General features: G+C 34.6%; 1 protein-coding gene across 6 annotated transcripts in view; it reads right to left on the bottom strand.

Annotated features, from left to right (window-relative positions):
• GRIA2 (glutamate ionotropic receptor AMPA type subunit 2) overlaps positions 1–23,648 on the bottom strand; it is a 215,574-nt gene that overhangs the window by 30,752 nt on the left and 161,174 nt on the right. For all 6 annotated transcript variants that reach the window (XR_011171925.1, XM_069105631.1, XM_069105627.1 and 3 more), the window contains exons 7-12: positions 16,877–17,044; positions 16,495–16,599; positions 15,610–15,720; positions 12,129–12,335; positions 11,231–11,601; positions 4,530–4,728 (exon numbers count right to left, since the gene is read on the bottom strand). Coding sequence is in view for 5 of the 6 variants with exons in the window: in XM_069105631.1 (XP_068961732.1) it covers positions 4,530–4,728; positions 11,231–11,601; positions 12,129–12,335; positions 15,610–15,720; positions 16,495–16,599; positions 16,877–17,044 (1,161 nt within the window). In the remaining variant the exon portion in view is untranslated. The remainder of the gene's footprint in view (positions 1–4,529; positions 4,729–11,230; positions 11,602–12,128; positions 12,336–15,609; positions 15,721–16,494; positions 16,600–16,876; positions 17,045–23,648) is intronic.

The following is a 23,648-nucleotide window of genomic DNA, read 5'->3' as shown; positions in this document are numbered from 1 at the left end:
AGAGAGAGAGAGAGAGAGAGAGAGAGAGAGAGAGAGAGAGAGAGAGAAGCTTAAACAACAGATGGGGAATTTTTCTTCTCTGTATAATTAGCAGTTGTGGGCCTGTTAGCAAGCTGGCAGAAAGACAGAGAACATAGAGTTTGCCCCTTCAGCTCTATCTTCAACCCACTCAAGCCATTTATTCATTGGCATCAGGCTGGGTTCTCAGATGAACCATCTGCCCAAAGCCACAAACTAACCACTGGTTTAACCAGTTCTCAGTCCATTTAGGGCCCAAGGATGCACAGACAATGGGAGTGAGAGGAAGTGCAGGCATCTTAATCTAACACCTGGGAGTTTTAATATCTAGTACTATCCCTACCAACCCCATAGTATTACTGTAGTCATGAATTTTACAGGGACCATGGTTAATTAACATCAATTATTCAATAAAATGAAAAGATATCTGAATTAAATGTATTCACCTTATTTGATAATTCTGTATGTATTTCTCATTTAAAAGCAGTATTGTTTTGTGAAAGTGCTATATCTTTTAGTATTTATAAGCTATTATCTTTAGTAGTTTTAAAAAGTATTTTTGTAGTATAATATCTTTGAGTATTTTGTGAGCTAAAGACAGTTAATATCTTTATGATATGCAACACTGAAGTCCCAGAAAAATTGAATCAGAGTATCATCCAGAGGATCACACATGGCAGGCATAAGAAAGTTGAAACACATGACAAGCAAGGAAGCACAAATGGACTTCAACATAAAGAATATCATCAGAGGAACACATGAACAAACAAACAACCAAATATAGATTGCAGGGTGGGGAGGGGCTTGGATGGGTTATCTCTACTCCAGGAAGGAATACTCATATCAATGCCCCGATAAAACCACATTAGAGCACATTTGTGAGAATTTGTAGATAGAGATGTGGTCATAATGTTTCAGGCAGCATTTTTTAGGGCTAAAAGCAGGATTTTCTAATTCCTTTGATCACAGTAACCAAATTATTAGACACTTATCATGTTTGTGAAATTTGGTCAACAATGGCCTGTGTCATTGTTGTTCTCTTTGTACAACCCCAAGTTTAGTGCCATTCAAAAGGAAATACTTTGTGTAATACTCACTTTATTGCTGAATAATCTTGTAAAATACTAAGTAATTAGTGATGGTTTAAAATGACCATAAAATTGTTCCATTGTTGCTCAAAATTCATCTCTTCAGGTATAATCAGCTGAGGAAATCATCATGAAGTTTTCCTAATAGTACATTGTATAGCTCAAAGGACAATGAAAATTCTATCTATAAATATTCAAAAAATATATTTTATTATTACACGATAATCATCATCATCATCATCATTGCCAATATAATGTGGCTATCTATTAGTGTAATGGACTATCTCAGGAGATAATGAATTCTTTCTCACTAGAGGTCTTTGTCTACAGCTAGATGGTGCAATGGATAGACCATCAGACCTGGAATGAGGAAGACCTGAGTTCAAATCTGTCCTTAGATACTACCTCTGTGACCCTGGGCAAATCACTTTAATCTGTTTGCCTAAGTTTCCTCCTCTGTAAAATGAGCTTGAGAAGGAAATGGCAAACCACTCCAGTACCTTTGTCAAGAAAATTCCAAATAGAATTACTGAAAGTCAGACATGACTGAGATGACTGAACAATAATAACAAAGAGGTCTACAAGAAAAGTCTGCTTGAAGTGTGGATTTTGCTTATCCATTGTATTTTAATAATATTTTTATATCTATACATATTGCACATAGGTTGGACTAGATCAGGAATTCTGAACCTACTTTATGTCATTTGGCAGTGAAGTTGATGGACTACTCGGAATAATGTATTTAAATGCTTAAAATAAAATGCATAAAATTACAAAGGAAACAAATCATATCAAAAATTATTTCAATTTTGCAGAAGAGCAGGGGTTAGATATAATAAACATGCATATGAGTAAATCTGAAATTCTCTGAGAATGGAGAGAATAGCAAAGGTCATCAAGGGAAGCTTTGTAGAGGAGGTAGCAACCAATCTGAGGCTTGAATGAAAACAAGAATGCTGAAAGCCAGAGATGACGAAGGTGTGCATTCCAGGGATGGGTGGGAAATAGAGATGGACAGACTGAAATCAAAGAAATGATGTGAGAAATGGAATGAGGAGTATGGAGAACAAATAGTAAGCAACTTTGGCGGGAATATAAAGTGAAAGGAGCCAGGAAGAGTAAGTGAAATAAGATGAGAAAGATAAGTCTTGAAGCTACTGATATAGAAGTCCCATTCCCATTCAGGAGGTCACAGAACCATTAGAGGATCTGCGATTTATTCTAACTGAGCTCTGAAACAGTAACTAAGGATTGGGCAATATTGGATTTCAGTAGTTTATATGCCCAGTGTGTCCTCCCTATAGCAAAAGGGAAATAGACTATTATAAACACACAATTCATTCCTGAAACACATATACCTAGCGGAAAAAGGTCCACTTTCTCTACCACACTATTTCCACCAATGATCTCTCAGTCTTTCTTCCTACCCTGGATCACTTGTAAGAAAAGCTAGTGTGACCCAGAGCAATGAAAGAGAGCAGAGGGAGAGAGCTAGCAGTGTTCTCTGCCTGTGATTCTCTGGAGAATGCTCATTAGCTCCACTGGTACAGTAATATGGTGTATTATGTATCATACTGGTAAGCAAACTCCCAGCCTGTGAAGATTATTGAATACCAAGCTATTTGCTCCATTTTGGCAAGGAATTAAGGATATGGGTCTTTATAAATTTCCCAACTAAAGCTGCCTTGAAATCTTCCAGCTTGAGCCAATGCTTTCTGCCAAGAGTACAGACAGTACTAATCATGAGAAATGCTAGCATACTCTTAAAATCCTGGTCTCTTAGAAAAAAAAATAATAATAATTTTGGTTACTTCTACAAGCACAAAAAAACCCTACTAATGTTATTTCAAAAGAAACAGATGTACATCACTATCCCATCACCCTCAAAATTGTTGGTGTAGAACTAATTACTGTTATAACCAGTATCACAAGAAGGACAGTGACTGAACCTTTGATTTTATTGACATAGGGAACTCTCATATAAGAACAATATATCTTTTAATGAAGGTCAGTAACATAACTTATAGTTATAGAGTTGCCTGGAGCCCTGAGAAACTAAGGGACTTGCTCTGGGCCACTCACAGGCAGCATGTGTCAGAACCCAGTTCCTCTTCACTTCAAAACCATCTACCATGCCACACTGCATCTCAATATGATAAGATAAACAAACAACAATACATGATCATCTAATTCATTTAGAGCACTTTGTCAATACCCCATACAGTACACTTTTTTATTGATAATAATTGATGGTATAATAGCAAGAGTTAGAAATATTTTGAAGTCAAAGACTCTCTGAATTGTAGATTAACTTACAGTTAATCTACATTATTAATCCTATGTGTGCTTTAGAAATATGAAGAATAAAATGTTGAGAACCTTAACCTCTCCACCATACCCATGTAGGGTCTTCTATCCTTCTCTGAACCCATTATGAAAGTTATCTGCAAATGTTTAAAGAGAAGTCTAATAGGGAGCTATAGACAATGGTGCACCAGACATGTGCAAGACATGACTTTAATGAGACTCCATTCTGCTATCTCTAGGATCAAACAATTAAGCCATTCTTTGATTTTTTTTCATTGAAGACCCTTAAAAATAAAAAAAAATGTGTAAATTCTTCAAATTGTCATTCTTTAAATTATTCTTGAACTAAATAGAGGACTAACATGACCTGGGCCCCTAGACATAATAGAATTGTGACCTGGATTTCATGTATTCTTTCAGTCTCGGCTTAGAGTCAGACTTCAGAGATAATCAGTTCTCCTCCACGACTTTAATGGAAAGAACTCACACTGACAAAATTAGTTATAGCAAATTAAATTCAAATCATCAGGTCCCTAGTACATCCTCATGCAGAAGTGGAAATGACAAAATACCAATCAAAGAAGAAGCAACATTTTTATGACACCACACGTTAGATGGATTATAACTCTACTATCCATTTTGCATCTATTTCTTTAAGACCATTATAGTTTTTCTTTTGGAGTGCTGGAATTGTAAACTCCATATTATCATGGAGTTAAAATTTGATTTGGATAGAAGATTATCCATCAACACTAATTAGAAAAAGTTTCTCAACTTTAAATAGTACCTTCCGAGAAAATTCCTTATGACTTGTAGTGCTAACCGAAAGATTGAGACATCTACTTCAAGAGGAAGCAGCATTTTATAAGCAAGATAATTAACAACCAAATTTAAGCATTTCTTGTTTCAATTATATTCTAGACATAAGACAATAAAGCTCAAGCCAACATGAGGTGACTTCCTCAGGCAACTTCAAATGTCGTGCATTTCTACATATTTATAGTACAGTTGAAACTCATTACCTTTTTACAACCTTTTAACAGATGAAAAAAGGGGAAAAAATCAAGCAATTAATAATTTAAAACCAATAAAAGAGGCTATAAAATAATATCTTACCCTAAAAAATTCTTTGGTTGAGCCAGAGTCTAATGTTCCATAAGCAATTTCTGTTTGCTTAGAAAGATCCTCAGCACTTTCAATGGGAGACACCATCCTCTCTACAGTCAGGAAGGCAGCTAAGTTAGCCGTGTAGGATGAGATTATGATGAGGGTAAAGAACCACCACACACCTCCAACAATGCGCCCAGACAGGGATCTAATAACAAGTATGAAATGGATTTATAAAAATGAAATGAATGTCCTAAGCAGTAGGCAAGTTACCAGTTTTATGCAAATACTGAATTATAATATCAGAGACAATGTCAGATCTATTTTTTTAAAAATCTCTGCTTGTTAATGAAATCAGAAATTATAACGCTTTGAGAGATGGGAGATAAATAGCTCAATGAGCTTTTCTGAAAATGGCCAATGTCCAGACTTCAGACATCAGTTTGTTTGCAAGGTGATAATGTCCAATTCATCAGTGTTTTAAGATCCTGAAAAGAAACCTTTTAAAAACTTCATGAAATTAAAGCACCAAATGTTGACATTTTTCTCATCCAGCTGTCTATGTACAATTAAAAGAAATATGAATGGGAGAATCAGAGACAGGAAAATACAGATCAAAATTAAAAACTAAAATCAGTAAATATACATACAAACAAATACACAACGTCTAGTGATTTCAATCTGTCTTTCTTTTGAAGACAGTTAGGGAAAGAATAGAATCAATCAGTGAAGCAGTCTTTCACTGTACTGAGAAAATTACCATTTGACCAAGAGTACCCTACTTCAGTGGCTAGAAGAATGTTCCCAAACCACCAAGTATTGTGAAATGTAGCCACTGAAGACAATATGAGATAGGAAATTAAGGTAACTTGTCATTACAAAGGATTAGGGGGAAAAATGTAATTCCTGTGAAGTATCTGTTGCTTTAATTAGGCATGTAAATGATTCTGAGCTTTAAAAAAAAAACTTTGTACTTCTTGCTTAAAAAAAAAAAAGAAAACAGAAAACTCAAGGAAAAACAGATTGGACTTAGGCAAGAGTTTGCAGAGAAAATAAATCATTTTAAAACACAATAAAAATCAAAACTACTTTGTTGATAAATCAGTTCTTAATAACACAAAAAAAAACTTTTCACATTCCTAATGGACTTTGAAATTATCTCTGTTAGAAGAAGACTTATACAAAGATTGCAGTGTGTTGCATAAAATAAGTGAAAAAATTAGATGGAAATATGAATGCATTTGAGGTATGTGGTATGCCTTGATCACTGCTAAAGCAACTTGTATCTCTGTTTTTAGGAACTCTGTTTTTCAAACAATTAAGTCACTCTTTGATTTTCTTTTTAGGTTGAAGACCCTTAAAAATCCAAAAAATAATGTGTAAATTCTTCAAATTTTCATTCCTTAACCCCTTTGGGGACAAATCAATGGGGGACATATATCTACTGGATCAAATCCCTTGGTGAGAGTCCTTGAAAATAATCAGTGAATTTATCAGGTAAATTATAGGAAAGGATTTAGAAGGGAAGAAAATTACCTAGAAAAAAAGGAAAATTACCCAGAAATCACCCTAATTTAACTTTATGATTAAGGTATAAAAAAGGAGAAGGTAAAGTATGTATGTTAGAAAAACAAAAGGAAAATTCTAGATAGGGAAGTCCTAGGAATTGTTCTATTTATGCTCCAGAAGGGAGTTTTTCTTTTAAATTTTGGGAAACCCCTAATTTGGAAGGAGTTATTTTTTTTAAGAGACCATTATTTGGCCCATAACAACTGAAGATTTAATTATATGGCAAGTACCTTGTACTTAAGAAGGAAAATACAAATATCTGGTTATTAGCATCCCTTAAAACAAAGCTCAAAGTATAGGGTAATTGCTTTTGACTTTATAACACCATATGTAATAGGCAATATATTACAGAATAAAAATATTTGGTTCTGTTTCCATCATAAAATGCTTTAAGACATCACACTTGCTTCTCACAGTGGGGTGTTTGTGTCATATGTATTGGAATGATATATGCTGACTTGATATAAACAGCTGCCACATTTTACTTCAGGAAAAATTGAGGGTTTAATCATTTAAAATAATTTATTTTCTCATTTTCCTGGTTCATCCATTAGTTCTATTCAGCTACTAGGTCTCTTCTATTAATTCTTAACATAAGAATGTTATTTGATGGAGAAAATAGACTATCATTTTAGAAGAGTGGTAAATATGAAATGAACTTAAAGCAATATTGTACTTAGTCTCTAAAATAAATATAATTATAGGAATTTGCACTAAATGTGAAAAATAGCATAAATATATATGTGATATGCTTTCTTTTGAATTTCCTCCATTAGAACAGAAACTCCTTGCAAGTAGGCTTTATTTTGTTCAGAGATTTTGTATCCCCAGTGCCTTGCAGAGTACCTAAAAACCTGTTAGGTACTTAATAAATGATTGTTGATTGAATGATTCAATATTTATTCTAAGGGAACATGAATGTGCATATGCATATATAGTTATATGCATGTATATTATGTGTAAATTATATAAAAAATTATGTACACATGTATATATGCATGCATGTAATTTATATTACTTATAATTTATATTTCAAAAGCAGATATAATATAAATATATGATTGTATATAATGCTTACGTATATGTGTATATACATATTTATGTACATATATATGCTTTTCAAAGGCTCTGTGTGTGTATGTAAATCTGGAATGGTATATATCTATGGTGTTTGCTATTAAAGGAATGGTGGTGCACAACTATAAAGCTTACTGCCATGAAGACTAAGGCTGGTAGATGACAAGTTTGGAAATACTGAGCTGCAGTAGATTAGTCTGATTTGGTGTCTACAATAAGGCTAGCACCAATACAGTAATCCACAGGGAGTAAGGAACCACCATTCTGCCTAAAATAAAGCAAATCCAGGTCAGAAATGGAGCTGGTCAAAACTCTTGTGCCAATCCCAGTGGGATCAGACCTGTAAATGGCAGCTGCACTTCTACCTTGGACAAAATAGGGAAACCCAGTATGAAAAAACAAAACAAACAAAATACATGGAAACTCAGGAAGAATGGAACACCTTCAGGGAATTTTTTCTTTCATTTGTATGTTTTAATTCTTCCAAAGGGTAAAGGAAAAACTAATATTAAACTGACAGAAAAGGTTTAATTTAGCTAATTCAACAGATCATTCAGATATGATTAGCTTTCAGCATGCCCTATTAAATAATAAATTGGGTAATATCTATTTTATATTGCATTTTACTTGTTCACAAATAGATTGTATGTTAGAAATCTTTTGGTGAAAGAGATGATAAAGAATTTATCAGGGCAGCCAGGTAGCACAGCGAATAAGAGCACTGGCCCCAGTATTGGGATGACCTAGGGATCGAATCCAGGCTCAGACACTTAGCACCCACCCAGAAACACCTGGCCGTGTAACCTTGAGAAAGTTACTTGACCCCAATTGCTTTAAAAAAAAAAAGAATTTATCATCTCAAATATTAGCAATTTCATATACCCTTGATCATGATCTCTCTTTGTGGACTCAGAAAATTCGCTAAACAACTCTGAATCCTTATTTCACACTTAAAAGATAAAGGTTTTGACTTGTGTAGAATATTTCTACCCACAGTAACATTTCTCCCCATCTTTACATCACACACAACTAAACGCAATAGTTGTGCAGAGGTATGCAAAAATAGATAAGGGTTAATGGAAAATACACCTGTAAATTAACTCTCTGTAATATGAATTCCATTTCCACATTGCCAACAATAGGCTTTTGGAGATACTTTCTCAAGAAACAATTTTTAGCCCTAACACAGTTTGCTTGGTTTCGAGACTCTCCTTGTCGCTGATTGCTAACAAGAAATCTCCACTCTTTGTAAAAAGTGAACACACACATATGTACACACACACAGATATGTGTACACGCACATATATATGTATATATCTATATCTATATATAGATATTCACATGCCCATCTACCATAGGTACTATCAAAGAAATGAAGATTTATCCAAGAAAAGGGAACATTTCTGTAGCATGAAACAGGCTTGCAAGTTAAGATATCTATCTTTCTGGTGTTCTTGCATAGTGCCAGGCTTCACCTCATGCACCATCGCTCTACAGGTATGTTTAAGATTTCAGCTCTGTGGACAAGTAGTGTCACCACCCCTACTAAAAAGCAGGAGCCAAGACAACTACCAGCCACTCCTTAGTACCCCAGGATAAAGGCCAGGCTTTAACACCATGACCTCTCTATAAAATGTAGTCCTTTAATAAACTGAAAGTATGTAATGTGTAATGTAGTATGTAAAGTAATGCTTTTCTGATAAGCAAAATGAGACTCATAATCCTCAAACATCAAAAAATTTCATTGGTGTAGGTCACAGAGTAACACATTTATATTTCTTGTAACTTCTTAAGGAGTTCATATACTAAAATATCATCTTATACTAAATGAATCAAAGTAACTGCTATGGAAATAACAAATGTATTTCTTCATAAGTTTAAGACAGGCAGAAGTATTTTCAACAACCATACTGTTTTAGAGGCATCAAGCCATAGGATACCTGACTTTTTGAAATTGGATAGAATTCTTCCTTTCATATCTTTCTACAATATATGTACCAATTTTTCCACTGTCCTGGAAAATTAAAGTATGGCCAGACATCATCTCTGTATTTCTATCACTTTCTTTTCTGGTATTTGAAATCCAAGCATATCTATGTTACAGCTAATCAGACTCCTTAAGAAGAAAAACAACAACCTAGGAATATAATAATAATTTGAAAAATCCATCCAAAGGAAAGGACTTCCTGTGGAGAAAAGCTATAAGATATGACTGCTCAAAAAAAAAAACCTGACCTTCTATCACAAGTTCCTACAACCCTTACTTTTCAGAGACCCTTCTCCAAGGCCTAAATTATTCAAGAAATATTAAAGTCAATGCTTCCCTAAAAGGGAGGTTCATAAAACCTATTTGAATAGTTGATTGCAATTATCTGAACTTGGTACTTTTTTTCTTCCTCTTCCTGGATTTAAATCACTTCTTTCTATTAAAAACCTGGATGAATGAAATTTGGAAAAGAAATGATTAATTTGTTTGATACACCAAAGGTGTATCAAATGGCACCGTGGTCAACCAAAATTTCCTAGTCACTGAATTCTGATGCAAACATATAGATAAGAAATTATATAGACATTAGACAAAAGATTTCAATCCTTTATGCTTCATCCTTATTGACACTATTTGAACAAGGTAATCTATTGTTATTGTCTTGTCGTTAAGGAAATATTCACTGATCCTTTTTACTTTTACTTCATGAGCTATTTCATTTTATCATTGTTATTGATACACAATCAAGGAATCTTAGACTTGTATAGCATTTCAGAGGTCATCTAGTAAAACTATTTGTCACCCAGGATTATTTCCATCATACTGTTATATTTTGAAAAAAAATTCCATATCCACACTTGAGTATAGAATTAGCACTCATTCCATAAGGCATAATGTCAGACTGTCATAATCCAAAGGTACTTCATCAACTCCTAGATCCCAAATCATTCCTGAGATGTACTGTCCTAGAATCTAATACATGGGTATACATTAGGACCAGAGATTCGGAGCTTGAAGAAACCAAAGAGGGCACTTGTTCCTACTTTTATTATTTTAAGACACAGATATCATCATGCTCTTAAGGTCTCAGGAATAATGAATAAATGTGCATCTTATTAAAGATATATTGTATCATTACGATGAAGACATATACAAATGATGATAAAAGAAGACATAGCATTTCTCTTAGGTAACTGGTTTAACTAATTAGCCAAGCACTGAAACAGGTCAAGGTAAAACAAAAATATACCAGCTGCAAGATTGTTATATCATGTAACTGAAAGTGGAAGGATCCTGAATCATTCCTCCACAAGAGAAGATTATTGCTCTGCTCTAATTCTTATTTAGGTATACATACTGGTAATTTATTTATTTGTTTATAGTGTAACTTCATTTATTTAATTCTGCATGTGTGGGTGCATTCAATATTACCAGATTTAGCAAAAATACTATTGAGAGTACAAGTGTCTGAATTGATTCCATATGCCATTCATTTACTTCCCAGCATTTTAATAAATCACCTATATTGTGGTCCTAGACAATTTTCCTAGATTCTTGGAAATTGTTGGAACTACCACTTTTTTTAATAACACCATAAATTTGGCAAGTGACATTCATGATCCTATCTCATTTTATTGTTTGTTGTGGGTGAAGAATGGGTCAAGGACTAGGCAAAGTAGCTTTTGGGGGTGACCTGCTGCTTCTGAAGCTCTTGAATCAAGTTACCTGTTGTTCCCATATACAGTTCTGTGTTTTAGATACACAGATAACTGTAAAATAGGAATATGCAGCAAAAACACGGTACCCCTCCAAGAAGGCATGGAATGACAGAGACCTTATGCATTTTATAGCCTCTCCATGGTACATACAAATTCACCAGAGAAATACATGATCAACACTTGATGAGTGTTGATCATATATTTCACTGCCCATGGCCAACAATCTGTCCTCCCAGGAGTTTGAAATTGCTTAGACAAGGAGTTGGCATTTGGTTTCATCTTTGGAGTAAATCTATAGGTACCATGAACATCTTTTTGAGACCTAAAATGCACAAAGTTGAAATGGGCATGTAACCAACCTTGGCGAAATATCGCATCCTTGCTGCATAAAGGCACCCAGGGAAAACCAGAGACTATTAAATATCCCAAATTCATTAGTTGACTCGTTACTTTGTGTTTCTCGTCCATCTTCAAACTCTTCAGTGTGCCACTCATAGGGGCTGAATCTGCTGACCAGGAATAAAACTACACTGACCCCAATGTAGGCAAAGACAATGCACATCCAGATTTCATAGGCTAAGGGATCGAGAAATGAAAACACTCCTGGTTTGGACTTCTGAGGCTTCTTGATCATAATTGAGATCCCGAGGCTCATAAAGGGCTTGGAAAAGTCAATCACCTCTTCTCTCACCAATGTAATAGTTAATGGAGCAATTGCAATATCAGCTTTCTGTAAGGGAAACAAAAGGAGATCAAAATAATGAGGATCATACTTAGTAAGGACTGATGACTCCATCCCTTCAATTGGAGATGAAGACTAGGTTAGCAAGGAAATGGCAATGGTCATCTCACTGGCAGAGTCCTTACAAAGAGGAAATAAAATAATTATTTACTCCCCAAATATCCCTTCTTTTTCAATATGTACAATATACCCATCTGGCTTGACTATGGTAAGCATATCTTTATCCTGAATCTCTATTTCTATGACATGCCCTTTCCAGAATTAGAACAAAGGACATGGGCATCTGCTTAAAGGGAGAAGAAACAGATTATGGTTCATCTTTCAGTGAATCTGCATTTTAAATTCTGGCTGAATTCCCTAATCTTTGGATTGTTTATTTCACATCACTATGAGCTAATTTACCCCCAATAGTATTATAAGAGTCCAGATATATAGAATTTTGGAGTGAAAATACATCAGCAATAAAATTGAATAATTTGAGTGAAAGTGCAAAAAAAATTGGAATGTGTTCTTACCCCATATACAAGCTCTCCAACCATCCCGTTCCAAATTTTTGTATCTGCATCCCTGGCCCCATACTTGCCATCCCCAACAATAGTTAACTTGTATTTGAATCCACAGTGTTTGGCAATCTCTGCAGCCAAGTCCACACAGTAGCCTTCATATCGCTCATTGCCTTCTAGCATTTCATGATTTTTCTTCATCATGACATATGGGGATTCCTGTTTAGAACAACTATGCTTCAGCTGATTGAAAGTAACTGTGTTCATCATATACCTTAAATTACACCTAAGTAACCCCCAAAACTCTTATGGGTAACTAATTTGCTTCTTTGTTCAATCTACTTAACATTTTAGAATTATTTATTAGAAGACATGATAGAATCATAAGTCATAGGCTATACATACACATACATCCATATCCATATATATGCATTATGTATGTGTATACACACATGCAGGTATAGAAAACATTCCAGCAAAATGTCCCTTATTTCACCCTCAAAATAACTATTATAATTCTTATTATGATCAATGCAAGTATGAAAAATAGAATAGATGTCACATGTAGATTCTCTTCTCCCACCTATGTAGTTTATGTAGTAAAAATATGTAGTTTCAAGCTAAACAAGTTTCCCAATACCTTTTCTTTTTCTAATTCAGAACCTTATCATTTAATCTCTGATGCCTCTCTTAGGAAAAGAATAATATAGGAGCCAGAATTAAACCACATTCAATAATTATCAATAAAAAAGAAAGGTCAGTATGTCAATGCTCTACCATTATAAAATTGTAAAATGTTAAAGGGATAAAGACTGTTAAAAATCTTCTAATTCAGTCTGATCCATTTAGATAAAGAAAGAAATGCAAAGAGAAGTAAAGTGAATTGCTTTATTATAAGAAAAAGTATAATAAGTATTTAAGAACAAAACAAGAAATGTTATACTGAGTCAGACCTATGTTCAGTCAAATACTGTACTCTTCCTATCATCATAACAGCCTTGAGACTTCTGCAGGAACAGTATGGTTATTTCATATTAGCTCAGAACTTTAAGCAACCAGATTTCCAAATGTTCTTTAATATTATCATAAGGATTTCCCATCTGTTAACTTGGCTAAGACTTTTATTACCTTATCTATATTTTTAGACTGAATAACTTTACAATCATCATCATCATAGCAGGCATTCATATAGTATCCTTAGAGAAAAGAACTCTACATAACAAAATCTTGTTTGGACCCAACAACATCTATGTGTGGGAAAATTTACAAATATTACCATTATTTACAAATGAGGAAACTAAAATTCATAGAGGTTAAATGACTTGCCCATGATCACATAGCTAGTAATCATCATACAGAATCAGAACTCAGGTTTTCCTGGCTCTAAATTCAGAATTTTGTCTACTATAGCATATTGTCTACTCGTGTATATTCATCCCCAATCTGGGTTCTAATAGTTTTAAGTGGTGCCCTCTCCTGCTGCCATAATCTTGGAAACATTCTGACATTTTATGCTAGTACAAGTATACCCAGATAAAATTCACTTTAACATGTTTTACTGCCATTTATTGCTGCGTTTGAATATCCATTCACACCTGAGCTCGATGTTATGATAAAATTTGCGGAGATGGTGTTGTCTGAATGAAATCAATCAGCAAGCATTTATTAAGTGCTTACTATAGATCAAATGAAGTAGCATAGGAGAGGCACTCTATATCACTTAAAGCCTGAAATTAACATTATCTACCCATTTTTGTTGTGGTTATTGTCACAACCATGATACTGGTCAGTTGGACCTGATGCCAAATAAAACCCTGTCTTTTGTTCTCTTCCCCCCAAGTCCTTTATGCAACTATCAAAAGAGACCCCAAGGGATGAATTTGTAAAATGATCTAATTTTGGTCCTATTTTTCATGTTTATCAAAAGAAGAAATAACAAAATGCTTAGTGTTATGGCAGAGGAAAAAAAAATTAGGGTGAATAATTATTTTGCACAATACCTGAAGGAAACAGTTTTTGTTGTATAGTAGAAACAGTAAATTCTACATAAACTCTAAGTTCTATATAGAATACATATCACCTTTTAAAAAGAGCAATAGGAATATTTGCTGAAAATATTGTTTTTTTCATACTGCATTTGGTGATAGGTAGTCATACTCTAAGTAGAAGTTGAATGAAATATTGTCCTTATTGGACATCAGAAACACTAATTAGCTTCCTAAAAGGCAACAAAAAATAATATTAATTCCCATATCACTCTGGGCTATAGAGTGAAGACAAAATATATCACTCCCTGGAAACATATAGCATAATATAGTGAGAAATTAGGTATCTTTAATAAATAAAGAAATCAAGGATTCTGTTCGGTTACATGATTATTCTGATAGAAAATGAGAGGATTCTCCAGAAAAGCCAATATCTGCATCTACCTATCTGTATTCTTGAGCAAAAAAGGGCTATCAAATTTCACCTCTTGCATATAATTCCAGTCAAGTTCTAGGATCATAAATTGAGAGTTGGAAGGAACTTTGGAGAGTGTTCCATCCTCTCATTTTACCAATAAGAAAGTCAAAGCCCAAAGTGACTAATTAAAGCCCCCAACCAGAAAGCTAGGACATGTCAAACATAGAATTTGAACCAGTCTTTCTGGAATCAAAAAGATCTGAGTTCAAATGTGGTCTCAGACATTTCCTAGTTAAGCGACCCTGGGCAAGTCACTTAACCTTTTTTGCCTCAGTTTCCTCACCTATATACAATGAGCTGGCAAGGGAAATGGAAAACCATTTCAGTATCTTTGCCAAGAGACACCAAAGAAGATCATGTAGATTCTGACATGACTGAATAACAACAAACCCAATCCACTTTATCAGGCTGGTTCTCATTTCTTTCATTTTTTTATTTCCATTGTACAAAGTAAAGGGAAAAAAACAACTACATTTCGAGTCAGAAGACTCCACTATTACTAATGCATAACTCCTCAATTTTCCAATTCTATAAAACAGACATATTAATAATCACACTATCATCTATCACGCTTTTGTGACCATTAAATATACAACTACATATACAATTTGTAAATAGTAAAGGGCTGTATAAATAGAAACTGTTGTTAATATATGTATGTATATGTATATAATATCTGTGTGTATTTGTGATTGTGTGTGTCTGTGTTTGTGTCCTAAGTCACATTTGAATAGTCTCTGATTTTTTTTCCACATGAAGACATCTTTTCTTCTTGACTAGATTTCAATCTTCTAAAGGGCAGCAATGACCATCTATAGAGGAATACTCTCAGCATCAAGTACAATTCTTTGTACATAAATGGAATTTGATAATTTTTTTGATATTGATGATGATGATCATGTAATACTATTGGCATCAGGAACCAAACAATAAAATTATAAGCAACAAGGATCTACATACAAGGAAAAAGGAAAAAAAAACAATATCAACAACAACAACAAACAAGGGATGCATAGATGCTAATAATTACCAAGATTGTGGTGACAACAACAGTCTTATTCTCTAGTCCAGATGTGTCATTCCCTGAGGGGATTTCAGTAAGTGTCACCACCATTTTGTCCATTTCACTCCAATATCCAATCTGAAAAAAGTTTGCAGGAGGTAGGCATACTGATGAATGACCTTGCTGATAACAAAGCATTTTAATTCATTCAACTCATTCTTCCCATACCTAACATTTTCAGAAATTAACTACAGGTTTGTGAATGCAGAGATGAATTCTGTATACACATAACACTAATAGAAATGGAGAAGAAACAAAAATGAAGACAATAATATGTGGTCATGGATTTTTATAGAGTTGTGTTGTTCATTTTATTTTCACTAACACACACATGTACAGAAATATCCAAGGATTTCATTTTTTTTGGAGCATTAGCATTTGTAAATATAAATAAAAACTCAGAAAAAACTATATATATATATATATATATGTATATCAGATAAGAAGACTAAGAAATGCAGTATTTGGATGTTTGATTACATAAGATCACTCTTTGAAATAACATTCAGGACCTAGAAATTGGTAGTCAGTAGATCATTATATATTTTTTCTCTCATATTCAATTTCTTCTCATTCTTGGTCTGAATAGAAAAGTATCACAATTCAATTTGCACTTCTTAAAAAGTAAATTAGAGGTTCACAATACTTACCAGGATTTGCTGGGTTTATGTTTGAGAATAAACACTGAAAATATCTCTGCACTTTTGAAGACTATTAAAATGTGTTATTATATATTAAAAAGGCTATTAAAATCTTTGCAAATATACATCCCTGAGACCTCTTGGTTCTGAATCACCTACCTTCCCATATCACAGAGTAGGAGACAGCCTTTAAAGGCACTAATCAATTTACCTTCCGAGGCCCATTAGTTTTGAGCTCCATGATGTTAATTGTATAATTTATTCTTTTTCCATTCTGATCAAACTTTATATTTCCTGAAAGACCTTCCACTTGAACCTACATGAAGAAAAGGGAAAAGGAACATATATAAATTCACCTCACACACAAAATGTGCCCTAATTACTCTTAAGGTGTTCCTAGGTAAAAAAAAAAAAAAATCATAGCGTTTCCTTCACTTTTGAACTCTCCTTTTCATTGGGAAGACACAACTTCCTGCTTGGGAAAAAAGGAGCATGTGATAGAAGGACTCCCAGTCAAACACGCAGAAGAAATTCTGTGGGGAAAAAAATCTTGCGCATAATCAGTCATCGTCACATTAGATAGACAGACTCACCTGTTTTAGTGCCCTTTCTATCTCTACTCCTTGTCCCCAGGGCACAGCAGGGTTTGCAAGACAGTCTCCAGCATTCCCACGTCTGGAGATTTCAATCCTTTGCTTACGCAGATTGCGGAAAGCTTCTGTCATCACCTGGACAGCATCGTAAGTCAGAGCAGAAGTATACTGAAAAGAGGTAAATGCGTTTCATTAGAACATAGGAGGGCATCAAGAATTCCTGTACTTTCAAGGGGGTGCTACAAAAAATCTACTATATAAAATCACAGAAACAATCATTATATTTTCCAGAATCATAGATTGAGAGCTCAAAGAGACAGCCTGTATATTTAGCAAGCAGAGACAGAAAGCTAAAAGATACTATACAGACATTTAATCCAACTCCCTTGTTTTACACGATAGAAAAATAAGAATGAAAGAAGTTAGGTGAATAACCCATGGTCACAAACGAAGTGTGGAAGGCTTTGAATGCAAGTCTTTCCGATCTTAAAATCATAAGTCCCTTATGTCATGCTTCCTGCCAATGCAAATTTAGTAGTGGAGGGAGTTCAGACATCTTGTCACTTGATCATATATGTAGAAATGGAAGGGATCTTAGATGTCACCTAGTCCCACATCTTCATTCAACAGATGAGGAAACTTGACAGCGATTTAAGGGGACTACTTGGCTCAAAGTCAATCAGGCATCAAGTAAGAGAATTCATATTTGAACACAGATCTTCTGACTACTTAATCAAAACTCTTGTTAGTTCAACCCCCACCCCCTCGTTTAGAGAGGACAATGATATGTTCAAGGTCACACATGTAGCAATGGAAAGACCAACTGTTTTGGAATCAGAAGACCTGGGTTTGAATCCTGTTCCTGCTGTGTTCTGTCTCTTAGACAAGTCACATAACCATGTGCAGCCTCATTTTTTTTTTCATCTGTAAAATGAGGGAGTTGAACCAGAGGGTCTTCCAACTCTAGATCTATGATCCTCTGATTTTTATCCCAGGGATTTTAGCTGTATTCTATATAATCCCTTTTCTTCCTTTTTACTAATGAGGAAAATTATGTTTGTTACAAGAAAAAAGTGGCAGAGTCAGGATTCTGAACCTAGTCTCCTTTCGTCTTTCCACTTTTTTTTTTTAAACCACCCACATCTAGAAATACTATAGAATTCAAAATCTGTAACAAAACTTTCCAGTTACTGCTTGGTGTTATTAATTGCAAGGTAGATATCTCTGGAGACTTGGATAGGAATGATTCAAGATCTACCACTTGCTCCAGTGGGTGAACAGGACTATATACCTTTTATTCCTTTTGTTTCCCTTCATAGTCATTCTAATGTGTTGCTCTAGTTGTGGAAGAGTTGGAGTAGAGGAAGAATAGTGTGAGGATAGAGTGGGCAAATCACTAATAAGCTGTGCTTTGAGGAATGCATAGAAGATAATGACAAGTAGATAACATAGATGGGGGGGTAGGTGGCACAGTGATTATAGCACCAACCTTGTAGTCAGGAGGAACTGAGTTCAAATGCGACCTCAGACACTTAACACTTACTAGCTGTGTGACCTTGGGTAAGTCACTTAACCCTAATTTCCCTGCCTTCCCCCCTCCAAAAAAAAAAAACACCAGTAGATGACATAGTAGAAGGATAAGTAAGAAACAATAGATAGATAGGATATCCCACAAGACCTGAGATTCTTTATTTCCTTGTTCTTGAAATACAATCTGAGATCTATTTGTAGTCAGCAATTTCTTAGGAAGTTAAAAATTCTCTTGTGGAGGTTAAGTAATTCACCTTCATTCACCTGCATATGAATCCTTTTAATCAGTTAGCTTTGTAATACTTGGTTGAGATCAGACATAAGGAATGTAGGTTTTGATGGAGGAGAGGCAGATATAAGAGATGTAACAGCTCATTTTGAGGTTTTTAAAAATCTTGAGCAAGATGCCATCCAGAGATTATATAAAGGCCCTGGGTAACTGAGAGAGGAGCAATATAAAATGGAAGAGGGAGATAGACTGGTATCAAAGAGAAATTTCACCTATTCAGAATTGAGGCCTGGGAAATTTACCAGTCTTTTTTAAAAAATGCTGCCCAATATTAAACTTAGGAATGTAGATAGGGTGTGAATGAAGACACACAAAAAGATAATTCCCTTAATTAGCTTAGCACTATATTAATTTATATTCATAGAGAAACAGCATGGAGTAGAAGGAAGAATTCTGGGTTTTTTATTCCAGTTATTTTACTTATCAGGTATATGATCTTGGATAATACAATTAAGATCCCTGATCCTCAGTTTCCACATCTGTAAAATGAGGGGCGTGATAATTGCATTATTTATATTGTTTTCTATTACAGTTACAGACAGGACTCTGATATGGAATCATATATGCTAAGTGATCCCACTGCCTGTAAAGCATTTAAGCAAAGACAGATAATGTTTTGTACTTTTCTAATTTGCTGACCTGTTAATTAACCCTGTATGAAACAGTTAATACTTTCACTTCCGAATGGATAAAATTCCTGGTCAACTGAAGCAACCTGAGTTACCCTTCTTCTTCTGCCTCAGATAGCCAACTCAGACCCTCCTCTAGTTTCTGATCCTGATAAAGAAACTCTCACCATACCCAAATCTGGTAGCCGTAAGTGACCCTGAAAACTTCGCCACACCACATCTGGGTCTAACTTGGAAAGCCATGTTCCACATCTGGCATTAATTATCTATTCTTTACAAAAACCATTTTAAAGATAAAAACATCTCTACCCAAACTCGAACTTTGTGCGTATCTCCCTGACACAGCAACCCCTCCCTTGTGCTAAGGGAGTTTTGGGCATCTGTGTGGACAAAATTCTGTGTCTATATTGCCATATGGTGTGTATATGTTTGTCATCCTCCTTGCTGCTCCACATTATAAAAAAGCTTGTTTGCACTATTTTCCTAAGTACCAATTTCCTATAAATTCCCAAATCCAGCTTTTTTTTTTTATATGCCAAGTCATGAAGCCAAATAAAGCAGAGTTAAGACTAGATAAGGGACTCAACCTGGGATCCATGAGCTTACTACTGCTCCTGCTACTACTACAACTAAGACTACCATACTACAATATTAATCTAATTCCTTTATAGTTCTATTTCTTTTGTTTTATGGATTTAAAACTGCCAGGAGGGGTCCATGACTTAAAAAAAGGTTAAGAACCACTACATTACATGGATTCTCTCCTATCTTTTACAAGGGGAAAAATCTTAAAACTGGACCCACAAATGTTTGCTCATAATCATAGTTCCTGTATATATTATTAACCATGTGTTTTTCTCTAACATGACCAACTTCTGTTCCTACAGTCCTAGGGTATCTTTTCAGATTTATATTTCTTATCTCATTGATGCATTTTATGCTGAAAAAGAAAACAATTGGTGATTATAATTAGAAACTGGCATTGTAGATTTAGAGGGGACCCCAAGGACTAGTCAATCTATCCAAAGGACCTGAGAGAGGTCACCTACACCTCATTTTGCGTATGAAGAAACTGAAGCCCAGGAACAGAGTGGCTTATCCAAGGTCACATAAGCAACATTATATGTGGAAACTCCGATATGAAAACCAGTCCTGTTTTCAACTTTGGATTGTATAAATATTTTAATACCCACCACATGTGACCAAGGTTTGATCAGTTATAAGAAGGTCTCCTGATCTGGGTAGGAGGCTCATCTAAGGTTCTTTACATATTTAGTCTTAAGACTTAGAAGTCTTAGGGATTTAATGATTCCCTGAGTCCTTTGACATGACTGTCAAAGCATTGGAATTCTTATTTCACTTGAACTCAAATTTCTTGAGCTCTCTATAATTCACCATCCTTAGAACTAGCATTTTTGCTGAATTTTCCTGATCGTCTCTTTACTTCCCTTTTCACCTCATCACCCATTGCTTCCCTTCTATGAATGTCCTAGTACTTTCTATAATGTGACTGGTAGGTAGTGGTCAAACTTAATTTGACATAATTCCTAATACATAAGATCATAATTTTAGGGTTAGAAGGGACTTGAGGGTCATTTATTCCAAACTCCTTATCTTACTAAGGCCCAGAGAGGGTAAGTGACTTGCCCGGCGTCACACAGTGATTGTCATGGAAGTTCTTTGTTATAGGAAAAATAAACTGACAGCAAATAAGTAAAAAATTTCAGCATGGAAATTCACTTTTTGTTTTGTTTTGATTTTATTCAGACATAGGATTTAATTGACATATGGAGAACTGATGAGGAAACATTCTATAGATGCAGACTCAATTAGGATGCCACAAAAGCACAACAAACCTAGACCTCCCTTCCTGAGTCTGATAGATGTCTATACCTGCTCTCAAACATGTTTTATTTAGAAAAATTTAAGGACATTTTTACTTTTGTTTGTGTGTGTGGGTGTGCATTCATGTGTGGGAATATGTATGTGGTAGTGGTGGGGTTGTGTAGACACTTTGGGGAGAATTAACAAAGCTTTTGCTTCAAGTCATTCAGCATTTACTTTATCATAATTGTCTATTTCCTCATTGTCCCTCCCACCTCTTCCCTGCCCACACTTATAATTATTCTTTTATGACTGATCCTTACAGAAGATAAGAGGGCAATGTCTTCTAGCTTGCATGTGGGATAGTAAATAATATTCATCATGAAATGTATTTTTGAACATGTAGAAAATCTCTATTACTGTATATTTTTTTTTAATTGGATGTAAGGAAGAGAATTGATCCCTGTAAAAACATATGCTGAAATTTTGAATTGACAACATTAGTGGATTTTTGGACATTTTTTTAGTGCTATCTGTTATGGTTGTTTAGTCATTCAGCTGTGTCTCTACATGACCCCCATGGACATAATTCCATGGTATTTTCTTGGCAAAGATACTGAAGTGGTTTGTTATTTCTTTCTCCAGGTCATTTAAAGATGAGGAACTGAGGCAAATAGGGGTTAAGTGACTTGCCCAGGTTCATAAAGCTAGTGAGTTTGAATTCAGATCTTCCTAACTCCAGGCCCAGTGCTCTATGCACTATATCAATTAGCTTCCCCCTTTTATGTGATGGCAGCAGGGGTTATTTTAATTTTAAGATGTTTTAAGTCCCTATTACACCTAAAAGAATTATGTGCTTTGGGCAGCATGTGTGTGTATGCATATGGATATATATATATATGTATATATATATATATGTCAACAGATATTCCAATGATTTTTCACACATATAAATATATGATATGATAAAATATGTCAATATTGTATGTAATTAATTGTATAAATTATGCAATATGTGCAATAATTTTTGCATGTATGTATATACACAAACATACCTGATTTTTTCCAGGAGACAATCTAAATGAAGTTAAGGAGTTTATAAAATATGATATAAATTAAATATTTGTATTAATCATAATTATTTTAAATTATTGAATTGTTTAATATAATTATAATACATTAATAGATAAATTAATTATATTTAATAATTAAGTGACATTTAATTTCATTTGCTGGGAGGTCATGTGGCAAGGACAATGTTTCTGGATTCAAAAGCCCTAAGTTCAAATCACACCTCTTATATTGGGCAAATGACTTCAATTCCTTGGACCTCAATTTCCTCATCTGAAAAATTAAGGGTTTGGACTAGATGGTCCCTAGTATTCCTTCCAATTCTGCAACTATGAATTGATTCCCAGTCCAATGTTCTGTCTGCTACCTTGGACTATTTCTATTAAGAAAAAATCATTCTGCTTAACAGGCAATTATTAGAAATTGCTGAGACAAGATACTTTAGAGGGAAGTCAAAAACTTTTCACAAACTACTTCCCCATTTTCTCATCTCAAACAATTTGACTCTCAGTGATACAGATCTAGAAACCTATCCATGAATCAACACATATTAATTAATTAAAATACCCACAGTGTGCCAAGCACTGTGCTAGATGCTGTGTATGGAAGTACAATAAATGAAACAACAATTTTACTTTAGAATGAAATATATAGAAAATGCAGATAAAAATACATATATCGTAAATATTAAGTTAGTAAATACAAATATATACAAAGTACAATACAAGGTAGTTTGGGAGGGAATAAAATAGGATTTCTGAAGATCAGGACAGGATCAATTCATAAGAGGGTGTCTGAGCTCCATCTTAAAGGAAGGGATTGCGTGAGATGAAAGTAAAGAGGGAGTATATGCCGTGCCTGGAGGAAGACCAATGCAGAGTCACGGAGATGAGAGATGAAGTGCTGTTTATGTCACAGAGTGTTGGAAGAGTGATGTCCAATGATTCGAAAAGGTAGGCTGGGGGCAGATGGGCTAGGATTTTCAAAGCTAAATAAAATTTATGAGTTAACTTAGAGACAATAGAATACACCAGTGTAGACTGAGTAGGAGAATCAAATGATCAGATCTACCCTTAAGGAAAATTGCTTTAGCAAATCTGTAGTAGGATATTTTTCAGATTGGAGAAACTTGAGACAGAGTAATTAATTAGGAAGCTCTGGCAGTAATCTAGGTGAGAGGTGATGAAATTCTGAGCTCATTCGGTAGCTGTGTAATGAAGATAAGGGGTCAGAAGAGAACTGTTCTGAATGTAAAAATAGCAACATTTGGGGATTGGATTATGTGTGTTAAGAGAGTGAAGAGTTCAAAATAATTCAAAAACTCCAAGACTAAAATACTGGAAGGGCTATGTGTAATGGAAATGCAGATTTAAAGATCTTCCCTGCCCCTAGGCTAACGTGCACCTGGAGCCTGGTGTGGGAGGCTTGT

The sequence above is a fragment of the Petaurus breviceps genome, unplaced genomic scaffold (assembly GCF_028583685.1).
Source record: "Petaurus breviceps papuanus isolate PSGF00001 unplaced genomic scaffold, PetGlider_PUasm1.0 76, whole genome shotgun sequence".
NCBI lineage: Eukaryota > Metazoa > Chordata > Mammalia > Diprotodontia > Petauridae > Petaurus > Petaurus breviceps.
The sequence above is the reverse complement of the archived record's forward strand: the minus strand, read 5'-3'. Positions and strand labels throughout refer to the sequence as shown.